This window comes from Ochlerotatus camptorhynchus, unplaced genomic scaffold (genome assembly GCF_037179485.1).
Source record: "Ochlerotatus camptorhynchus isolate MF236.1 unplaced genomic scaffold, CSIRO-AGI_Acam_v1.1 ptg000312l, whole genome shotgun sequence".
Taxonomy (NCBI): domain Eukaryota; kingdom Metazoa; phylum Arthropoda; class Insecta; order Diptera; family Culicidae; genus Ochlerotatus; species Ochlerotatus camptorhynchus.
Genome location: NW_027040800.1, coordinates 703,799 through 722,739, shown reverse-complemented (window position 1 = coordinate 722,739; position 18,941 = coordinate 703,799). Strand labels below are relative to the sequence as shown.

Genomic DNA, 18,941 nt, shown 5'->3' with positions numbered 1-18,941 from the left:
CCGAGCTTGAACGTCTGTTCTCTGTGATTGAGGCTCGAATAAAATTTCTCTAAAAACTTGTGTAAAGATTCCTATTCGACTTAAGCGCCACTAACGGCGACTTCCCCACCTTAAAAAACCTCTTTGACAACATGATGGCACTGGCGTTGAAAAACTTACACTAGACACTAAGTGTTGGTAGCGCCAAGTGGCAATTTTCAACAGATAATTTATCGATACTAGCGCCAAATTGACCGAAAGTGAAAAAATTATAGCAGAAATCAGGAGATGCTAGCGCTACGTAACGGCGGCGTTTCCACTTAACTTTACACAAGTTTCTGACCGAGCTTGGGCGTCTATTCTCTGTGGTATTATTCTCACAGACTGACCTCTAACGATTTTCGATAACGATATTCGAAAAAAAAATCTGGAAATGCCCGGAAAATGCAACTCACTTCCGCTTAGGCCAAAATTGAGTCAACTTGACTTAATTTTGAGTTTGTCTGAACGACCGTGCATAATAAGCGCCAAATAGGTCGAAAGCCGAATATTTATAGAGAAAATCAGGCGATGCTAGCGCTACGTAACGGAGACTTTCCCACTTATCTTTACACATGTTTCTGGTGGAAGTTGGACGTCTGTTCTCTGTGATTTTGAGTTTGTCTGAACGACCGCATAAAACACGGCGAATGAGAACGACTCAAATTTGAGTTTAGTTCACTCATAATCGCCAACAGTGCAGGAACTCAGCGATGAGTTAATTTGCCTCATGTTTTCCCAGGTTTTTCCAGAGAAAAATTCCTGAATTTGAGAAAAGTAAAGATTGGATTCACTCAACCTATTGGTACTACTCCGAGACTGAATAAAATTTTCGTCAATTTCCTCATTTTCCGGCAGATTTTTTAGGTTTTCCACAGGAAACCATGAGGCAAATTTTACTCATCGTTGAGTTCCTGCACTTTTGGCGATTATGAGTGAACTAAACTCAAATTTGAGTCGTTCTCATTCGCCAAAATGAAAATTGAATGCTCGATCAGTGAAATGAATAATTAAATTCACACCAATCTTTTCCAGTGCCTATCACCAGTTTCCTCAACTGAAGTGCAGGTGGCGCATGACTCGGAAAGAAGCCACTCGTCTGTCTGTCACCGCGGTGAAAGTTTTTTCTGACAAGCGAAGGTGGATGATGACAGTCCGAGAAAGGCGAGAGAGACAAAAAAAAGTCCTAAAGAAAGGTTGTGCAGCTGCTGCTTGCTGGAAGAAAAGTTTCGCTGGTCTCTTCTGCGGTGCAGCAGGGAAATTAGTGCTCATTTTTTATACAACTTTAATCCATCATCGACACATGCATTGATTGCACAAAAGTCACCGAAGCTTCCCATCGAGCCGGCCGTGTTTACGAACGTTTTTTTCCCGTTCCGATTTTCTACCTTTTCTGCTGCTGCTGCTGCTGATCCCTCCGAGGTGCGGAAGAAGCGAAATGAGCTCGACGACGATTCCCACTATCTGCAAGGACCTGGACGGTGACGATCGATGGCTGAGCGTACACAAGCGCTTCGTGCAGGAGTGCAAGGAAAAGGACCCGGACGTGATGTTCATCGGCGATTGCATTCTGGAGTCGCTGCAGTTTACCGAATTTTGGAATAGTCACTTTGTGCCGATGCATTGTTTGAATTTTAGCATACGGAACGACCGGACCCAGAACGTGCTCTGGCGGCTGCAGAATGGAGAGCTGGACAACGTGAAACCGAAGGTTATCGTGCTGCACGTTGGGACGAACAACATTAGCGACAGTGCGGACGAAGTTGCCGAAGGGGTGCTAGAGGTAGCCAAGACCATTCGGAACAAGCTGCCCGATGTGTACGTGGTGATTCCGGTGAGTACTGGGTCGCGGGGTGGATGTGGGGGAATTGTCCTGGTGGTTGTTTTCGTTGCTGTGTTGAACCACATTTATATTCAGATTGTAGAGTATGATATTGATGACAAATTTCATTACAAAATTGAATGGGTTTTCACTCATAATCACTAATACGTAGGTTTCTCATAAGCAGGCATGGAAAATCATTTACATTCATTTCATGCATTCATTTACCTACATTCATTTGCCTCTAACTTTTTCCATCAGCAGCATTCCTCAAAATGATGTATAGAGCTTTACTAGGTTTTGTTATTAGCTACTTTTGGCTATAACTCAAATCTGTATCTCTTATGCATCACGAATTAGAGTGGGCAGAACTCTTTACTGTTTTTCAGTGAATGTAAAATACATTCACTGAAAAACAGTAGTGGATTCTGGTTCGTCATGCATAAGAGATACGGATTTGAGTTCTTAACAAAAGTGTTAGCTAATAACAAAACCTACAAAAGCCCATACATCATTTTACGGAATTTTATTGATGAAAAAAGTTAGGGGCAAATGAATGTAATTGAATGCACGAAATGAATGCAAATGATTTTCCATGCCTGCTCATAAGACTGAGTAAAATGTTCCTAGCTTTTGCTAGAAAAAAAAATGTGCTAGAATATGACTAAAATCGACTCAGTCGAGTATGCTTATGGACGGAGTAAAACCTGTCTCGGTTTTCCTCCAACAGTTTTTCCTGAAAAATCACACTTCATTTTTTCCGAATTTGATTGCACGAAACTCATATTTAAGTTGGTTATAATTGGCCGTGTAGTGATTGATATGCTGGTTTATATCACGGAAAGTTGCAGCAGCATCACAGTATGTCTTTGTATTGCTCTTGGGCAATCGCAGCCCTGTCTGATCTGGTCATTCGCAATGCAAGCAACTGCTGGATTGGTCCCAAGTCGTTCTTATTGAGGTACACACAGTTGCTGTTTGAACCGGGTCATCTGGATAAATCAGAAAATCATAGACATGAATTGCAACGATGAAAAACTTTCTCTTGGTTTAGGTTTGGCTCAGAATCTTTCTAGCTCAGTGGTTATCAACCTTTTTTATTCCATGCCGACCTTTTCAAAAATTGCTCCACCGTTCTCTCTCCAACATAAAAGTTCGATAGTTAAATACAATCCATTCAAAGTGATTTTATGTTACTTCATACGCGAAGTTTGCGATTTTTCAGAGTTGGTTGGAAATGGTATCTAATTTTTTTTTATATCTATTAAGGAGACTTTCAGCCGTTGGCTGACTCGTCTCCGACAAATGGTATCTAACATGAAGCTTTAGTGTGATAATTTATTAGCTAGAGAATGGTCTTAGAAGAGGGTAGGTAGATAGTTCCGTTAGAGTACGGCAATATGAAAATTGAATAGAAGTTTGAAAATGCGACAGTGCAAGTCAAACGCACACTCTTTGCCTAACCCGTACAATGTTCGCGGATAGCACTTCCAACCAATTCTGAAAAATCGCAAACTTCGCGCATGAAGAATTAATTAATTAATTTATCTTTATTAGGGAGGCTTTCAGCCTTGGGCTGGTTCGCCTTGCGCATGAAGAAGTATTTACTGCCACGTACAGCAAACTTCCGATAAGGCTGGCATATTGATGGTTCTAGCAAAGCTTCTTCAACTCCTCCTTTCGCTGGATGTGTGCAGGAACTAGCGGATATTTGGATGTCTTCGCTTGATTAATGCCAAATTGTGTCAAAACTTGTACGTCTTTTGGTTCAAGTAGAATCCCTTCTTGGTGCATCTCACTTTGATACCGAAGAAATGGCTGATGTCTCCCAACGACGTCACCTTAAAATGGCGGTTTAATGTTTTGATGATATCTTTATAGCCGTTCTCACCGTGGCAAGTAATTACCATGTCATCCATTTCATCTAATTTGCGTTTGAAAAGCCATTTACTACCAACCGCTTTGCGACCCGGCGGTAAATCGGTTAGCTACCTAGGGCTTTTATCTCGTCATCCATAACTGTTTTCCACAGTTCGACTTCGGGACCCTTCATGGCTTCGTTGTACGTCTTTGGCTCGTCATTTAGTTTCCTCACTATACCAGTTGTTTTTCGAAAACGTTGGGGTTACACTCCCTGGGTGCTACGAAATGACCGTCGAATTGATGTAGCTGCTTCGTTGTCATCGGCAATTCTTCATTGGGATCAGAACTGAAGGTGATAACTTCATACTCGTACTCTACAATTTCGGATGATTGCAGATCCTTGAAATGGTTGTCAATTTTTTCCATCTCGATGAACTTTGCATCACGGCTGACATATCGATGAACCAGAACGCTTTGTGGCTATGGGCATACCCAATAAACGTTAGCTTCCGCAGGGGATCAAACTTTTGACACATGGACGATTGCCGAGCACCCAAAACTGTGCAGATTGCTGTAATCAGTGGTGGCACGAGTCCTGGAGTTTAACATTTTTTCCTTAACATTTGATACATTTTGCGATAACCATTGTGACGACACACAAAACCAAACTGGCAAACGGCAAAAATGTCATGACATTTCTAAACTGTTTTCTGCCAGCGACAGAACATTTTTGCACAAAGAAGCGCGCGACACAAATTTATGTCGTGTAGAATTTTGCTGATTTCTGGCTAATTGCTGCATTTATTTGATGTTTATTGCATGAAATTAAAAGATAAGAATGAAGACTGACCACTCATAAGCATTGATGTTAAAATTATGCGTAAATAAGGGAGTTGGTAATTTACTGTCACACGCAAGCCTGCAGCTAAAATTTCATTACAATAAACTGTTTGGAAAAATCAGGCTGCGAGATTTTATTTATTCTCTATCTCCGCTGTTCGCTTGGAATGTAGTTATACACGGTCGCCCGTGTGCTGGCTGTTTTGTTTCGCTCTGGACGATGGTTTTTCAAAAAATGTACTGTTGCCACCTCTGGCTGTAATCCGGTTGCTTCCCGTACCACAATTTGAACGATGTCTTCTTGATGGACGGAAGGATGTTTTGTAGATATGCAGCTGCAGTGATGGCTTTGGACCCGTATCGGTAATCGAGTTTCGCATCAAGTAGCATGCAACGGGTCATCTCCACTAGTGTCCGATTTTTGCGTTCCGCAACTACGTTTTGCTGCGGAGAATAAGCTGCTGTATATTGCGGAACGATTCCGTTGGCCCAGTAAAAACTTCCCAAATGTATTCACCGCCCTGATCTGAGCGGATGACAGCAGGATTTCGTCCAAAACGGTTTCGAACCACAGTGACGTACTCCCACAGAGAACAGACATGGAGGCTTGAACAAAATTTCTCTAAAAACTTGTGTAAAGATTCCTATCCGACTTAAGCGCCACTAACGGCGACTTCCCCACTTAAAAACCCTCTTTGACAACATGATGGCGCTGGCGTTGCACAAATTACACTAGACACTAAGTGCTAGTAGCGCCAAGTGGCAATTTTCAACAGAAAATTTATCGATACTAGCGCCAAATTGGTCGAAAGTGGAAAATTCAGAGTGTGCAACTCCAGCGCCTTCAGGATGTCAAAGAGAGTTTTTAAGTGGGGAAGTCGCCGTTAGTAGCGCTAAAGTCAAATAGGAATCTTTACACAAGTTTTTAGAGAAATTTTGTTCGAGCCTCAATGTCTGTTCTCTGTGACAAAACGGCCAGTTACAACCAATTTGACCGAATTCGTGTCGCTCTGCGTTCGGACCATGGACTCTGGCGGACAAATCGACGCTGTTTACACTGATCTCAAGGCTGCATTTGACCGAGTAGACCTCAGCATTCTTTTGAGCAAGCTCACAGAGAACAGACATGGAGGCTCGAACAAAATTTCTCTAAAAACTTGTGTAAAGATTCCTATCCGACTTAAGCGCCACTAACGGCGACTTCCCCACTTAAAAACCCTCTTTGACAACATGATGGCACTGGCGTTGCACAAATTACACTAGACACTAAGTGCTAGTAGCGCCAAGTGGCAATTTTCAACAGAAAATTTATCGATACTAGCGCCGAATTGGTCGAAAGTGGAAAATTTATATCGAAAATCAGGAGATGCTAGCACCACGTAACGGTGACGTTCTCACTTATTTTACACAAGTTTCTGACCGAGCTTGAACGTCTGTTCTCTGTGGCAAGCTTGAGAAAGTCGGAGTGTTTGGATCTTTCATCTTACCTTACGAACCGTTCGCTTTGCGTTAAGATTCTTCTCGTTCTGAAGTGTTCACGAACGTTTCCGGCGTTCCCCAAGGAAGTAATCTGGGACCTCTTCTGTTTTCGCTTTTCGGCAATGAGCTCTCGTGTCTACTGCCACCTGAATGCCGACTATTCTACGCTGACGATGTCAAAATGTATGTGGTTATCAATTTCATCGCTGATTGTGAGGAGTTGCAGCTGATGGTGGATCGTATGCAGAGTAATTTCTTGACGCTCAGCATCCTATCACAGGTGCAATGAGATATCATTTCACCGCAAACAAAACCCGATAATATTTAATTATTCCATTGCCGGGCTAACATTAGAGAGGATTAGCCAGGTCAAAGATTTGGGAGTAACACTCAACTGTGAATTGATCTTCAAACCGAGGGGGCGACACATCTAAACCTCAAGTTTAGATGCTCAACAAATCTCATGCTAGCAAATCAATCTCCGAAAAATCTTCTTTCATTTGTCGCATCATATTTTTGCAAGAAATCTTCAGAATTGTCATCAATCTTCTTTCTATCTACTCAGCGTGCGTGCAGCTAGCCACAGCAAAACACAATCTTTTCTGTATCGTCGATAGAGTCGTCCCCCTCGCTTCAAGCCGCACTATAATCACAGAGAACAGACGTTCAAGCTCGGCAGAAACTTGTGTAAAATAAGTGGGAACGTCGCCGTTACGTGGTGTTAGCATCTCCTGATTTTCTCTATAAATTTTCCACTTTCGACCAATTTGGCGCTAGTATCGATACATTTTCTGTTGAAAATTGCCACTTGGCGCTACTAGCACTTAGTGTCTAGTGTAATTTGTGCAACGCCAGCGCCATCATGTTGTCAAAGAGGGTTTTTAAGTGGGAAAGTCGCCGTTAGTGGCGCTTAAGTCAAATAGGAATCTTTGCACAAGTTTTTAGAGAAATTTTGTTCGAGCCTCCATGTCTGTTCTCTGTGCTATAATGACATCCTGACTAAAGCTAACAGGCAGCTTGGCTTATGTTCAAAATATCTGAAGACTTTCGCGATCCGCTTTGCCTGCGGGTGCTGTATTGTCCGTTAGTACGTTCAATCTTAGAGTATAGTCAACCGGTGCAAACTAACGATTTTAAATTTGCTCACTAGCCAATTGGTCCCAAGCAAATCAATTAACTTACCCCATTCTAGTCCTACACTATGTTTGTTTTGATTCGCTATGAAAGTTTGATCGATAAAATGAGGGGTTCGTGGATTTTCTTATGTTACGAGGGGTGCATCGAATAGATTGGGAGCGAAGAAAGTACCAGAGCTGAGCCAAAAAGTTAAGTACGTTTCTTCGGGATCTTCTGGTCTTAGAGTTACCTCTATGGTATAGTGCTGTCGTTTAATGCCCATACGCTATTTCAAAACTACCTAAATTTGGATAGAATCCACCCAGATCGGTCAAAACTGAACCTACCCAAAAATGGGTAAACTATGTTGGGAGTGACAACTTGACAAATGAACAACATCGACATGAATCCGATCGTTCATTTGTCAACTTGTCTCTCCCAACATAGTTTACCCGTTTACCCATTTTTGGGTAGGTCCAGTTTTGACCGATCCAGGTGGATTCTACCCAAATTTAGGTAGTTTTGAAATAGCGTGCATACCAAACATGCTGGATAGACAGATTTGAGAGTATACAGAGAAAGGTTGTTCGCTAAAGCATTTAATCTCAAAAACTTTTAAAAGTGCCATAATCTTTAATTTATTTTTTCACTTACTGAGACATGAAATCATGCATTTTCACTAGCTTCATCCCAACATATCTTAGTTAGTTACTTTCAGAATCCATCCCAATAGTTTAATGATTCCAGAGAGTTATTCCTTTGAAATTTTCTCAGTAGTTGTCCCGGGATCCTCTGTACATTTTTTTCTCTGTTGGACCTAACACTACTGCGACCAATAAATTGATCTATTGTAGTATATCCCGTGTCCTTAGTTTAGTGCATGTCGTATTACTCCATCACTATTGAGAAATGATGAAGTATTCGTTTTTTTTACAGTTGCCACTCTTGCATTTATCGCAAGGACCCGACTCTAATTGAAAGGTCCCGCTATTTATACCCTTCGGAGTGTTGAAACACCCTCCAAAGGCGCGCCCCATTGTCAGTCAAAATTGGATTCCTTAGCAACAAAATTAATGATAATGATCATGCATCAGAACCTTAGTCTTAACCACTTCAAACTAGGGAACAACGAATAGACGATTAAGAATCACATAGATGAAGACAACTAACTCATTTTTTTTCCTTGTATCAAGATCATCCTCGGTAGACAAAGCCGAGTCTTGTCACTATCAACAAGGCGTAAAAAGTAACAAGGACTAAGATGTGTTCCTTGGATTACTGAAAAATCCTGTTCACCTAGTTTGAAGTAGTCAGGACTAGTAATCGGTGGTAGATCTTACATCCCGTAACGTACCACGAAAAGGTGATCTACCCTCGTTACGGGGCAGATACAATTTAGAACACCCTCCAGGATTTCCTGAAGCTGAACCAAGCATTTGATCCTAAGTAACATTGGCAGATTCTTTTCGTCGACTTTCTCCTTGCATATTCACGGGCATGTTAAGACTTTCCCAGCTATTTTAAGCACACAGATCGACGAAAGAAGCTATTATCTAGCTTCTAGTACGACAAACATGACAAGTTATTAACGAAAGAGATTGTAGATTAAGAGAATTCATCAATGTTACTTAGGATCTAATGCATAGTTCAGCTTGAATTATGCTCTTATTTTCAATAATTCTCGAAAGAACTGGCTTAGTTTTCTCTTGACTCTCTTTTATCACAGAGAACAGACGTCCAACTTCGGTCAGAAACTTGTGTAAAGTGGGAACGTCGCCGTTACGTAGCGCTAGCATCTCCTGGTTTCCTCTATAAATTTTCCACTTTCGACCAATTTGGCGCTAGTATCGATACATTTTCTGTTGAAAATTGCCTTTTGGCACTACCAGCACTGAGTGTCTAGTGTAAGTTGTGCAATGCCATCAGGTTGTCAAAGAGGGTTTTTAAGTGGGGAAATTGCCGTTAATGGCGCTAAAGTCGAATAGGAATCTTTACACTAGTTTTCACAGAATTTTGTTCGAGCCCCAACGTCTGTTCTCTGTGCTTTTATATTGCACTGGAATATCTCTCATATTGTCTCCTTAGAAATTTAGAGAGCTTGGAATCTTCTTACAAATATCCCTTGAAGTTCAGCTCGGAATTGTCCTGAAGTTCGAACCAGAATGATTTAGAAATTCAGTTTTTTTTGCTCTGAAAATTGTTTGTAATTAAGCTTAATTAAAGTATTATCTCAAAATTCCATTATTATTCACCTCAAAATTCCATGAGAATAGTTTTCAGAAATTCCATTGCAGTTTAGAAGTCCATTGAAGTGAAGAAGGAGCTCTTAAGAAGATTAAAAAAAAGCTTCTTTAGCTTTCCCGTCGCTCTGCTCGTCCGATAAAAACAACACACGGGACAGTAAATCTGAGTGAAGGTTGACTAGAAGTAAATTGGTACGCTCAAAAATACCTGTAATTCGTGATTCAATACGTTTAAAAAGTCCATTAATGGTTGCTTTACTGTACTTTTATTAAAACTTCAAAGTTACAGCATTAGATGGTTACATTTCTCCAGTTCGAACGAAATCTCGAACCTTCCTCTTGATGGAGCCGATTAGCGCCCGCACAACAGAAACGGACATGGAATCAGCGCATTTCTTCCATTTTGCCCACAATTGCTGGATGTCCTTGACTACCCCGCCGCTTCATCGAAGTCGCTGCTTTGAAATTGCCCAGTTTTATTTCGATTGGTCGAAATTCCGGGCAATTCGGAGGATTCATTAGACTCCAGAACCACCTTGCAGTAGTGACAGCTGGCCAAATAGTGCCAAAAGATGACTTTGCCCCTATGCTTGCGGATGAACGGCAATCAGAGCGTAAAATTATTGACTGCCTAGGCTGAGAGTGAAAGCACTGCACTATTCAATCCATTGCTCTGTGCAGACCGTTTGTACCAAACGGTAAAGGACGAGGCAATGAAAGAGCCAACAAAAACATAAAGTCACTCACGAGCAGGCGACGCACATCGCTTGCCTTCGCTCACACAGCATGTAATTGATCATTTTAGATGGTCCAGTTTTGAACCCACCACAGCATGCTTTTGGCGCTATTGTATATGGACGATCAAATGTAAAATACTGTGGTAGTCACAGCATAGTTCTGTCAAAACCTCAGCATTTTCATTGATCCATTGAGTAATTTTTCCATAGAAAATGTACGCTCAGTCATTCAAAACAAATATTGGGTACCATCATGGCAAAATAAACGTGTTGACTGAGCTACTGACTGAGTGCTCGGCTGTCAGTGACTTGTTTACCTCTCAATCATTCAGACTCTCACGAGGCAGTGAATGATGAGGCAGATGGCAGTTCATATTCATGTCAATACGTGCTTCTTCAGGCATTCTTCGATGTATACTTGGAATGTCATCGTCGAGGATGTGACGAATGGTTCCGTTTTCAAGTCACAACTGCAAATCGCTTACCAAATCATCGTGAACTTGTCGGCAAACTCGAAATCCTCCCAGCACACCCCCACGTCCAATCGCGACGTAAAACTATTGACTGGGAAGCTGCTTAAAATCGAGTTTGACGTATGTTTCGTCATCGATCAAAGTGCAGCCTTTATGTTTCGTCAAAACACGGTCGTACAAGAGCCTTGCACGCTTTTTGGCCGCCACGGAACTCTGCTTCATGTGCCGGTTCGGATGTTTACTGGCTTTGTACGACTTGTATCCTTTCCTGGCAAGGATGTTCCGCACCGTTTGAAAGTTGGCGTTGAACCTTCTGGTCACATCTCGGATCGAAAGACCGGGGCTGGCTTTAACGCACCTCAACACCTTTTTCGTAGATCCGCTGATTCCTTTCCACACTCAGGGCACAGAGAACAGACGTTCAAGCTCGGTCAGAAACTTGTGTAAAATAAGTGGGAACGTCGCCGTTACGTGGTGTTAGCATCTCCTGATTTTCTCTATAAATTTTCCACTTTCGACCAATTTGGCGCTAGTATCGATAAATTTTCTGTTGAAAATTGCCACTTGGCGCTACTAGCACTTAGTGTCTAGTGTAATTTGTGCAACGTCAGTGCCATCAGGATGTCAAAGAGAGTTTTTAAGTGGGGAAGTCGCCGTTAGTGGCGCTTCAGTCGAATAGGAATCTTTACACAAGTTTTTAGAGAAATTTTGTTCGAGCCTCCATGTCTGTTCTCTGTGCTCAGGGTTTTCTTGTAGGTTTTGAACACTCGACAAACTGTTGTTTTCGGCATCTTCAGCACTTTAGCCAGCTTGGAACCGGACCACTCCGGATTTTCCAGGTGTTTGTGCACAATATTTGTTCTTGTTTCGAGTTCCATTTGACGTTATTCCTGAACGCGACCGACTACTTTGATCAAACTTGCATCAGATGTTCTCTATAGAAGCAGTAAAAGACCATTTGTCCAAGGTTTAAGGAGTATTTCATGGTTTTAATAAGCAATTTCCTAAACATTATTGGATCAATTAATTCACATATTTAGTGATGGCACTCTTGCCCCGTAAGCCCCTAATTTGCCGTGATTGGCACCGCCGAATAACTCGGCTATATAGCGTCTAGAGCAAACCCCATTGCGAAACGCATCAAATCAAATGCGAAATCAATAAACAATCTCGCCTTACCTTCATTTTAGACCCTTCTTCCCCGCGGGCACCAACCAAACGCGCTGCGAGACAAGAACAGCGCCGTCAATCAGCTGCTCAAGGAACGCTGCGTCGGCATGAACAAGGTCCAGATCGTGTGCGTCGACACCGGCCTAATACAGAGCGACGGCACCATCAGCCATCACGACATGTTCGACTATCTGAACCTGACCAACGTGGGCTGCAAGAAAGTCTTCGAACCGGTTTGGGACCTGCTGCAGCAGATATTAACCGAAAACGAAAAGGAACGCGACCTTACACCGTCGGAGTGAACTTCTTGAAAGCCTTCACAGCCACAGCGACACATTTGCATGCGTAGAAAAGCAGCTAGGGATTTATTTTGTTCGCTGCTAGTTGTAGGAATAAAAAATAAAAAAAAAACACCACACTCTCACACACATATACATTCCCTTTGATTGTAGGAAGGCTTATTCAAATGCGTTGATTCATGCGCTAGACTTATGATGGAAGTTCATATGTTTATCATTATTGTACTCACATTGATATTATTTATTTCACGTATTTGATTATTTATTAGGCGTATAATTATAGTTGTGTAGCTTTATACTGATGATGGCAAAGATTTATTCGCTAGTAACGTATTTATATTCGTAGGCATTAAAAGGTAGCTTCCAAATATGTTTCGCTTTACCTTCATTCCAAATCAAAAGCTTCTAATTGCAACACAAGAAATTGCACCCGTACTAGACTAGACACTTAAGACTAACCATTCCGTAGACTGTCTTCTTGTAAGTAGTGATTCTTCAAAACCATTCCACACCTTTTACCTCACACAAGTACGATGATACGGATTCCTGTCACTCGAAACGTTAGAATTTACTCATGATCTCAAACTTGATGAACTGAAATCTACGACGAAAGAAAAACAAACATCTACCTACCTACTCTGAATTGCATATTTTTCTACCGAAATAATCTTAAAACAATACAATCTATCTTTAAACAGTTGCTACAGAAGCATTGAAGTTAAAGCGTTAAGGAACTAGACTTATGAACAATATTGGACTTTTTACAAATCAACAACCAAAAAAAAAATAACACATTAAAAGGATGCAAAGATTTCAGCTATCCGGTGCAGCGTGCGTTCGCATGGGCGTTTCGAATACGTTTTTTGTTTTAGTAATTATGTTGTTTACGTATCTACCATAACTTATATTTAATAATCACACATACTTTTTTTTTTTGCAAGTTTATCTGGCTGTAAAAGAAAGAGAACCGGACAGAAGTGTGACGGTTTTAAGCCTCCCAAAGATGATGTTTTGTTTTGACAATGATGGTACTAAAAGGATGCAATGCTTAAACGATGGAAACTAGAAGCATGAAAAGACACTCAGAATGATGAGGGAAGTAAAGAAGCCGTGCAGTTAATTTGCTATTAAAATTAAAGAAGTTTTTCCGTTTTCCTTTTAGCAATCCGAAAATCTCCGATGGACTAGGTTGAATGTTTCTTAACCCTTTGTCGATTCTGGAATATCATACCTTAGGGTGGTGATAAGTGCATTTCTAGTATTTGATTTAATAACTTTATTTCATAGTTGGAGATGCTTAACGACAAATATCAGACTTAAAGTGTTCGTTTTATACGATAGACGAGGAGATGAAAGTATAGAGTTGATAGAGTACGGCAGTGTGAACATTGTATATAGAGAGTAGAAAGCAAGGAAAGGTCAATTTGGAGGAAGGCACGATTCGAGTTAATCATCTCCTTTACCAAACTCCCCTGTTGGGGAGGGATGGTAAGGGGTATCTCCCCCAGCCACCACTGGCAAAAGAGATGATTGCCGATTTGCTCCCGTACGTCTATTCACCGCCGGACTGACCGAAGCCATCATCGGTTTCTCGCCCATCTAGAAACTCCACTCAGCTACAATGCTTCTCCCAATGTATAGCAGATTCTAGTTAAGAATTTCCTTCCACACCCAGCTCGGACATGGTTTAGAACATTCATTTTCGCCAGCTAAAGTCTTACCTGGGCTTGTATAGCAGTATCCGTTTCACATAGTTGAGGTACTTCTGTGCCAAAGTGCTATAGTATATTCGTAGTACGGATTTGTGTAGTAAACTGCACCAATTGATTAGCCTACCCAGTCCAAAATTTCCATGAAGTTCCACGGAACTTCCGAGTAGTTTTTATAACTTCCGATACTTTGATGAACTCCTAAGAAGTTCATAAATATTAAGTTACTGTTGAACAGTTCAAGATCTTCCGAATAATACCTGGGCATTCTGAAGTTGAAATTACCGATGTAAAGGCCCACGCACATTAGATCCGGATCGGACGAGTTGCGGCAAAATGACAGCTAAATCTATTGTCTAACTGTCAAATTAACGTCAACGCAACGCAAACGGATCTAATGTGGGTGGCCCTAAAGATCCTGAATTTATAAAGAGACGACATCTTATCCATTTGACAGGTCTTCTGCTCGATTGGACTGACTTTTCCTATGACTTTGACGGACAACCGATTGTTCCAATTTTGACATGTGGCCCTTAAGGGAGCGTAAGTTAAACACAACTTGTGAAATCTGAACTGAAACTGAAGCAATCGCCTTTCTGTATTTCTTATTTATGTTTTCGATCGGTTCTCACCAGGAGCGTACAATATGTTATGATAGTGTGTCTGTCAATTCATAATTTATCCAAAAAAAAAATATTTCAAAATGGAACCATGCAACTAACTTGACAGCACCGAATTAACCTGCTGAATCATAAATATAATCTTTGATCTTATTTTCTTTTCGCATGCGTTTTGATCTACGCAGCATCTTTGACGAATCCTGCTTATTTCCTTCGTGCAGGGGGTAAGTCACTCTGCCACCTTGTGCCTGTGTTGATTGTGTTTTTGGGTGGGTGTCGGAAAGGGATTCTGCGTGTTTTTGAATGACGACCTAGCTGTCAAAAAGTTGAGCGAAAATTAATGAATACTGGCAACCATTACATCCACATTTGTTTACAAACAGAATTTTTTTTTGCTCTCGTCAAAAATTTACCAATTTTATGATGCACAATGTAAGCATGGAATCCCAGTAAAAAAGCACACGTCAACGTAAAAAATTTACAGGAATTCAAATTCTCATCCCTGATCGTCATCCGCATTACCTATCTAAAAGAGTGTGCTGTATGTATATGTCCGACTCCGATCTAAAAAAGTACTCCCTCAGCCTTCACATTCTCATGCTTGAGATCCTGGCTTAAACCAGTAAAGCCCTCTCGAATCCATCCCAAACGAATTCCAGTCGAAATCAAGCCCTGATAACCCAGCCGAGCATAAAGTCTTCTAAGTAAAATCAACCGGTGGAAACTAACGATTTTAAATTGGCTCACTACTTGACTAGCCTATTGGTTTCAAGCAAATCAATTAACGTATCCCATTCTAACATTCTTGGCTCTAGACAGTGCTGCCAGAAAACATTGAAAAATTGGTTCTCATGGTGGTTGAAGTTGAAGGGTGTTTCCGTGTGTCGAAGGGTGTTTTTGATGTGTTTAACACAAGGTGGCAGAGTGACTTACCCCCTGACGTGCACAATCCTCACAGAAGTCCAGCTCTTCCGACAACGAATCTCCATCACCAGTGACCATGTCTCTTCTGACCAATAAACAAACACTCTTCATGTTGAGATGTCTTAAACGACGATGACATACGTTCTATTCTGCCACAGCCACTTTCGCAGACGGTTGCCGCTGCTCTTGGATTCCAAGCCAGTATATGCCATTCTTCACAATAGCTCGTGCAAACACCTTCCCATCTCTCGGAATTGGCGTTGACGGCACCGTCGAAAAATTTGCTCTTTCAGCAAATATAAATAGTTTCTTATGGGAATTTTCGGTGGAGTGAAAGGATAGTACAAAGTCCGCCATGTTTCACGCACAGTCTGACGTTTGCTTATGGATTTTCTCGAAGGAGTAAAGAGCTACAGAGTCGCCGTCAACGCCAATACTTGCACCTTGTCTGGCGAAAACGACCTTGTTACCACGCTCCACCAACTTCTGCACCGTTATCCCTGCATTCTGGAACGTAAATCGCATCGTGCAAGTCACCTTTACATCCTCCTCTCCATCCGCTATGATTTACCCCGATATGTGTCGTACATTTGAACACTATCCATAGCGATGGCAATTTGAAACGGGAACTTCAACTTCGCCACACCCGAGAGCAACGTCACATTGTTCACCAGGTGTTCTGAGCACCCCGAATCGAGAATATGTTGGGAATAGATGAGCACCTTGATGTATAGCCACCTTGGCTGAAGAGAAACAAAAGTAACTTGATGATGGCTACACTGTATTTTATACCTTTTGACGTTTCTAATTAATCGCACAATAAATCCTCAACTTACACACGTGTTTCTAGTTTTTCTCCCCGAAAGTATCCACGGTTCTTTTGTCTGCTCTCTGGTGCTCCCTTTGTTCGCTTTCCCGGTGATTCCGTGCTTCCCTGTTGGTGCATAAAGGTCTACAGAATAAACTACATCTCACTCACCTGAGGAAAGCTATAACCGTGAACTAGTAGCATAGAGGTAGCTCTAAGGTTCCGAAGAAACGTGCCATTTTTTTTGGCTCAGCTCTGGGGTGGCATTGCGCAACTCGAAACGAAAAACTTTTTCATACAAGCGTTCCTACAAAATGTCTTTCGTTTCGAGATGCGCAATGTGCCCCCTGGTACTCTCTGCGGTCCCAAGCTAATCGAAGCACCCCTCGAAACATAGGAAAATCTACGAGCCCCTCATTTTATCTGTCAAACTGTTATAGCGAATCAAAACAAACATAGTGTAGTGCTAGAATTTCGACTGGAATTACTTACTTAACGATCCTGCGCACCTCCAGGGGTGCAAAGGGCCTGTGTGAAAGATTTCCATCCTGGGCGATTACTAGCTTTGGCCTTGACCTGTGCCCAAGTCAAAATTTCGGTCAACGTTCTTAATTTCACTGCCAAGGCTCCGCCGCCACGAGCCTCTGGGTCTGCCTCTGCTGTGATGTCCTGCTGGATTCCAGTCCAGTGCTTGCTTGCAGATTTCGTTTCCGCTCCGCCATAGTGTGTGGCCGACCCACCTCCACTTTCGTTCACAAACGATGAAGCTCGGAATTTGAGATCCAATTGTGGGGCCACCAGGCACGAATTATGTACCGCAGGCATCGGTTGATAAACACCTGCAGCTTCTGATTGTTCTCCGCTGATACACACCATGTTTCACTGGCGTATAGCAGCACAGACTTCACGTTCGAGTTAAAAATTCGGATTTTGGTGCGTCGACTGATCTGATTAGCTTTCCATACATTTCGCAAACTGGCAAAAGCAGCCCTCGCCTTCTTAATCCGTGCACCTCGCTCTTGGTGCCGCCGTCCAACGCTATCTGGCTGCCAAGATATTGGAAGCTTTCGACTTTCTCCACTTCCTGCCCAGCTACCGTGAAATTGGAACGGTTTTCCGTGGTGACATCCAACGATTTTGTCTTGTTGACGTTGCTGGTTAGACCTGCTTCAGAGGAGCGTTCCACAAGGTCGTCGAGCTTACTTTGCATGTCAGAGCGCCGTTGTGTTAATAACGCAACATCATCAGCCAAATCGAAGTCGTTGAGATACTCCATAGTAATAGCAACAAACAATACGAAACTAACGATTTTAAATTGGCTCACTACTTGACTAGCCTATTGGTCCCAAGCAAACGATTAACGTGTAGAGTTCAGTAATATTATACGTTATGCAGAGGTACGCCTACAATACATCCCTGTATTCGTCTAGTAGTATTGGCGAACTATAGGAACGAGAGGATGATCACAAGCGATATCGAGTTAGTTGCGATACGAATATCACTGGAGGTGGACGACAGTAGCTGGTTAAAGCAGAACGAACCGAGAGGCATCGGGTGATTCTACATAACGTACCCCATTCTAGTCAAAATTCTAGTACTACACAATGTTTGTTTTGATTCGCTATGAAAGATTGACAGATAAAATGAGGGGTTAGTGGTGTTTCCTATGTTTCGAGGGGTGAATCGATTAGCTTGGGACCGAAGAGAGTACCAGAGCTGCTCCAAAAAGTTGAGCACGTTATTTCGGGACCTTCTAGTCTTAGCGTTACCTCTATGGTTTTATCGCCTTCATCAGCCAAGGAGTCCACCCACGCTCGCTTGTCCCGTATACAGGAACGCTTAACTTCCCTCTCTAGAGCCGAATACCGCTGACGGGACTCATTCTTGGCTCCCCGGGCTATATCGCGGCTTTTGCTTCTCTCCGCTCCTTGATCTTCCTCCAGGTTTCATCGGTGATCCACTCCTTCCTCTGAGTGCGCAGCTCAATAAAGGCATTCTTGATGCTCGTCCACTGTTCTTCTACGCTGCCATCTTCCGGAATATTAGTTGCGCGAGCCTCGAGTTCTTCGACGAACGATCTCTTCACTGCTGGGTCTTCCAGTTGGCGTGTGTTGAATCGCCGCCCGAGTCTCTCCTCCCGCCGTTGAACCCGCGCAATGCGTAGGCAGATCTCGCCGACCAGGAGATGATGGTCAGACGCGATGTCAGCGCTGCGTTTATTCCGAACATCAAGAAGGCTCCGTCTCCATTTTCGGCTGATGCAGATGTGGTCGATTTGGTCTGCAAGCAGCTCGCCGTTCTCGCTCATATCTCCGAGACCATGACGTCCCATAATGCGCTCATAGTCCGAGTTGTCGGAGCCGATCTTCGCATTGAAGTCGCCTGTGTAGATCTTGATATCACCTCTTGGACAGCATTCAGTTGTCTGTAAAAGTTCTCTTCGTCCTGCAATTCGGCCGTATTGGTTGGCGCATAACATTGGATTATGGTAAGGTTTCGGACCCGTGTTCTCAATCTGGCAACGATTATTCTCTCATTGATAGGTTCCCACTTGATGAGCGCAGCAAGTGCTTGGGGGCTAAGCAGAAAGTCAATTCCACGATGTCGTGGAGCGTTTTCACCTCGCATACCAGAATATAAAAGTACCTGTCCCGAAGGCAGCTTGTGTTCTACAAAGTTCGGCCAGCGGACTTCACTAAGTCCCAGGATTTCTAGCTTCATACGGCGGGCCTCACTGGCGAGTTGTGCCAGTTTACCCTGTTGGGCTAGCGTCAGTACATTCCATGTTCCAATTCTTGTCCGTTGTTTAGCGCTAAAAGT

General features: G+C 42.5%; 1 protein-coding gene across 1 annotated transcript; it reads left to right on the top strand.

The window, feature by feature from the left end:
* Window positions 1–1,234: 1,234 nt before the first annotated feature.
* Window positions 1,235–12,678, top strand: Paf-AHalpha (Platelet-activating factor acetylhydrolase alpha). Its single transcript, XM_065229261.1, has 2 exons — window positions 1,235–1,852; window positions 11,782–12,678. The coding sequence occupies exons 1-2, from the start codon at window positions 1,457–1,459 to the stop codon at window positions 12,061–12,063; spliced, it is 678 nt and encodes a 225-aa protein (XP_065085333.1). The 5' UTR covers window positions 1,235–1,456; the 3' UTR covers window positions 12,064–12,678.
* Window positions 12,679–18,941: the final 6,263 nt, after the last annotated feature.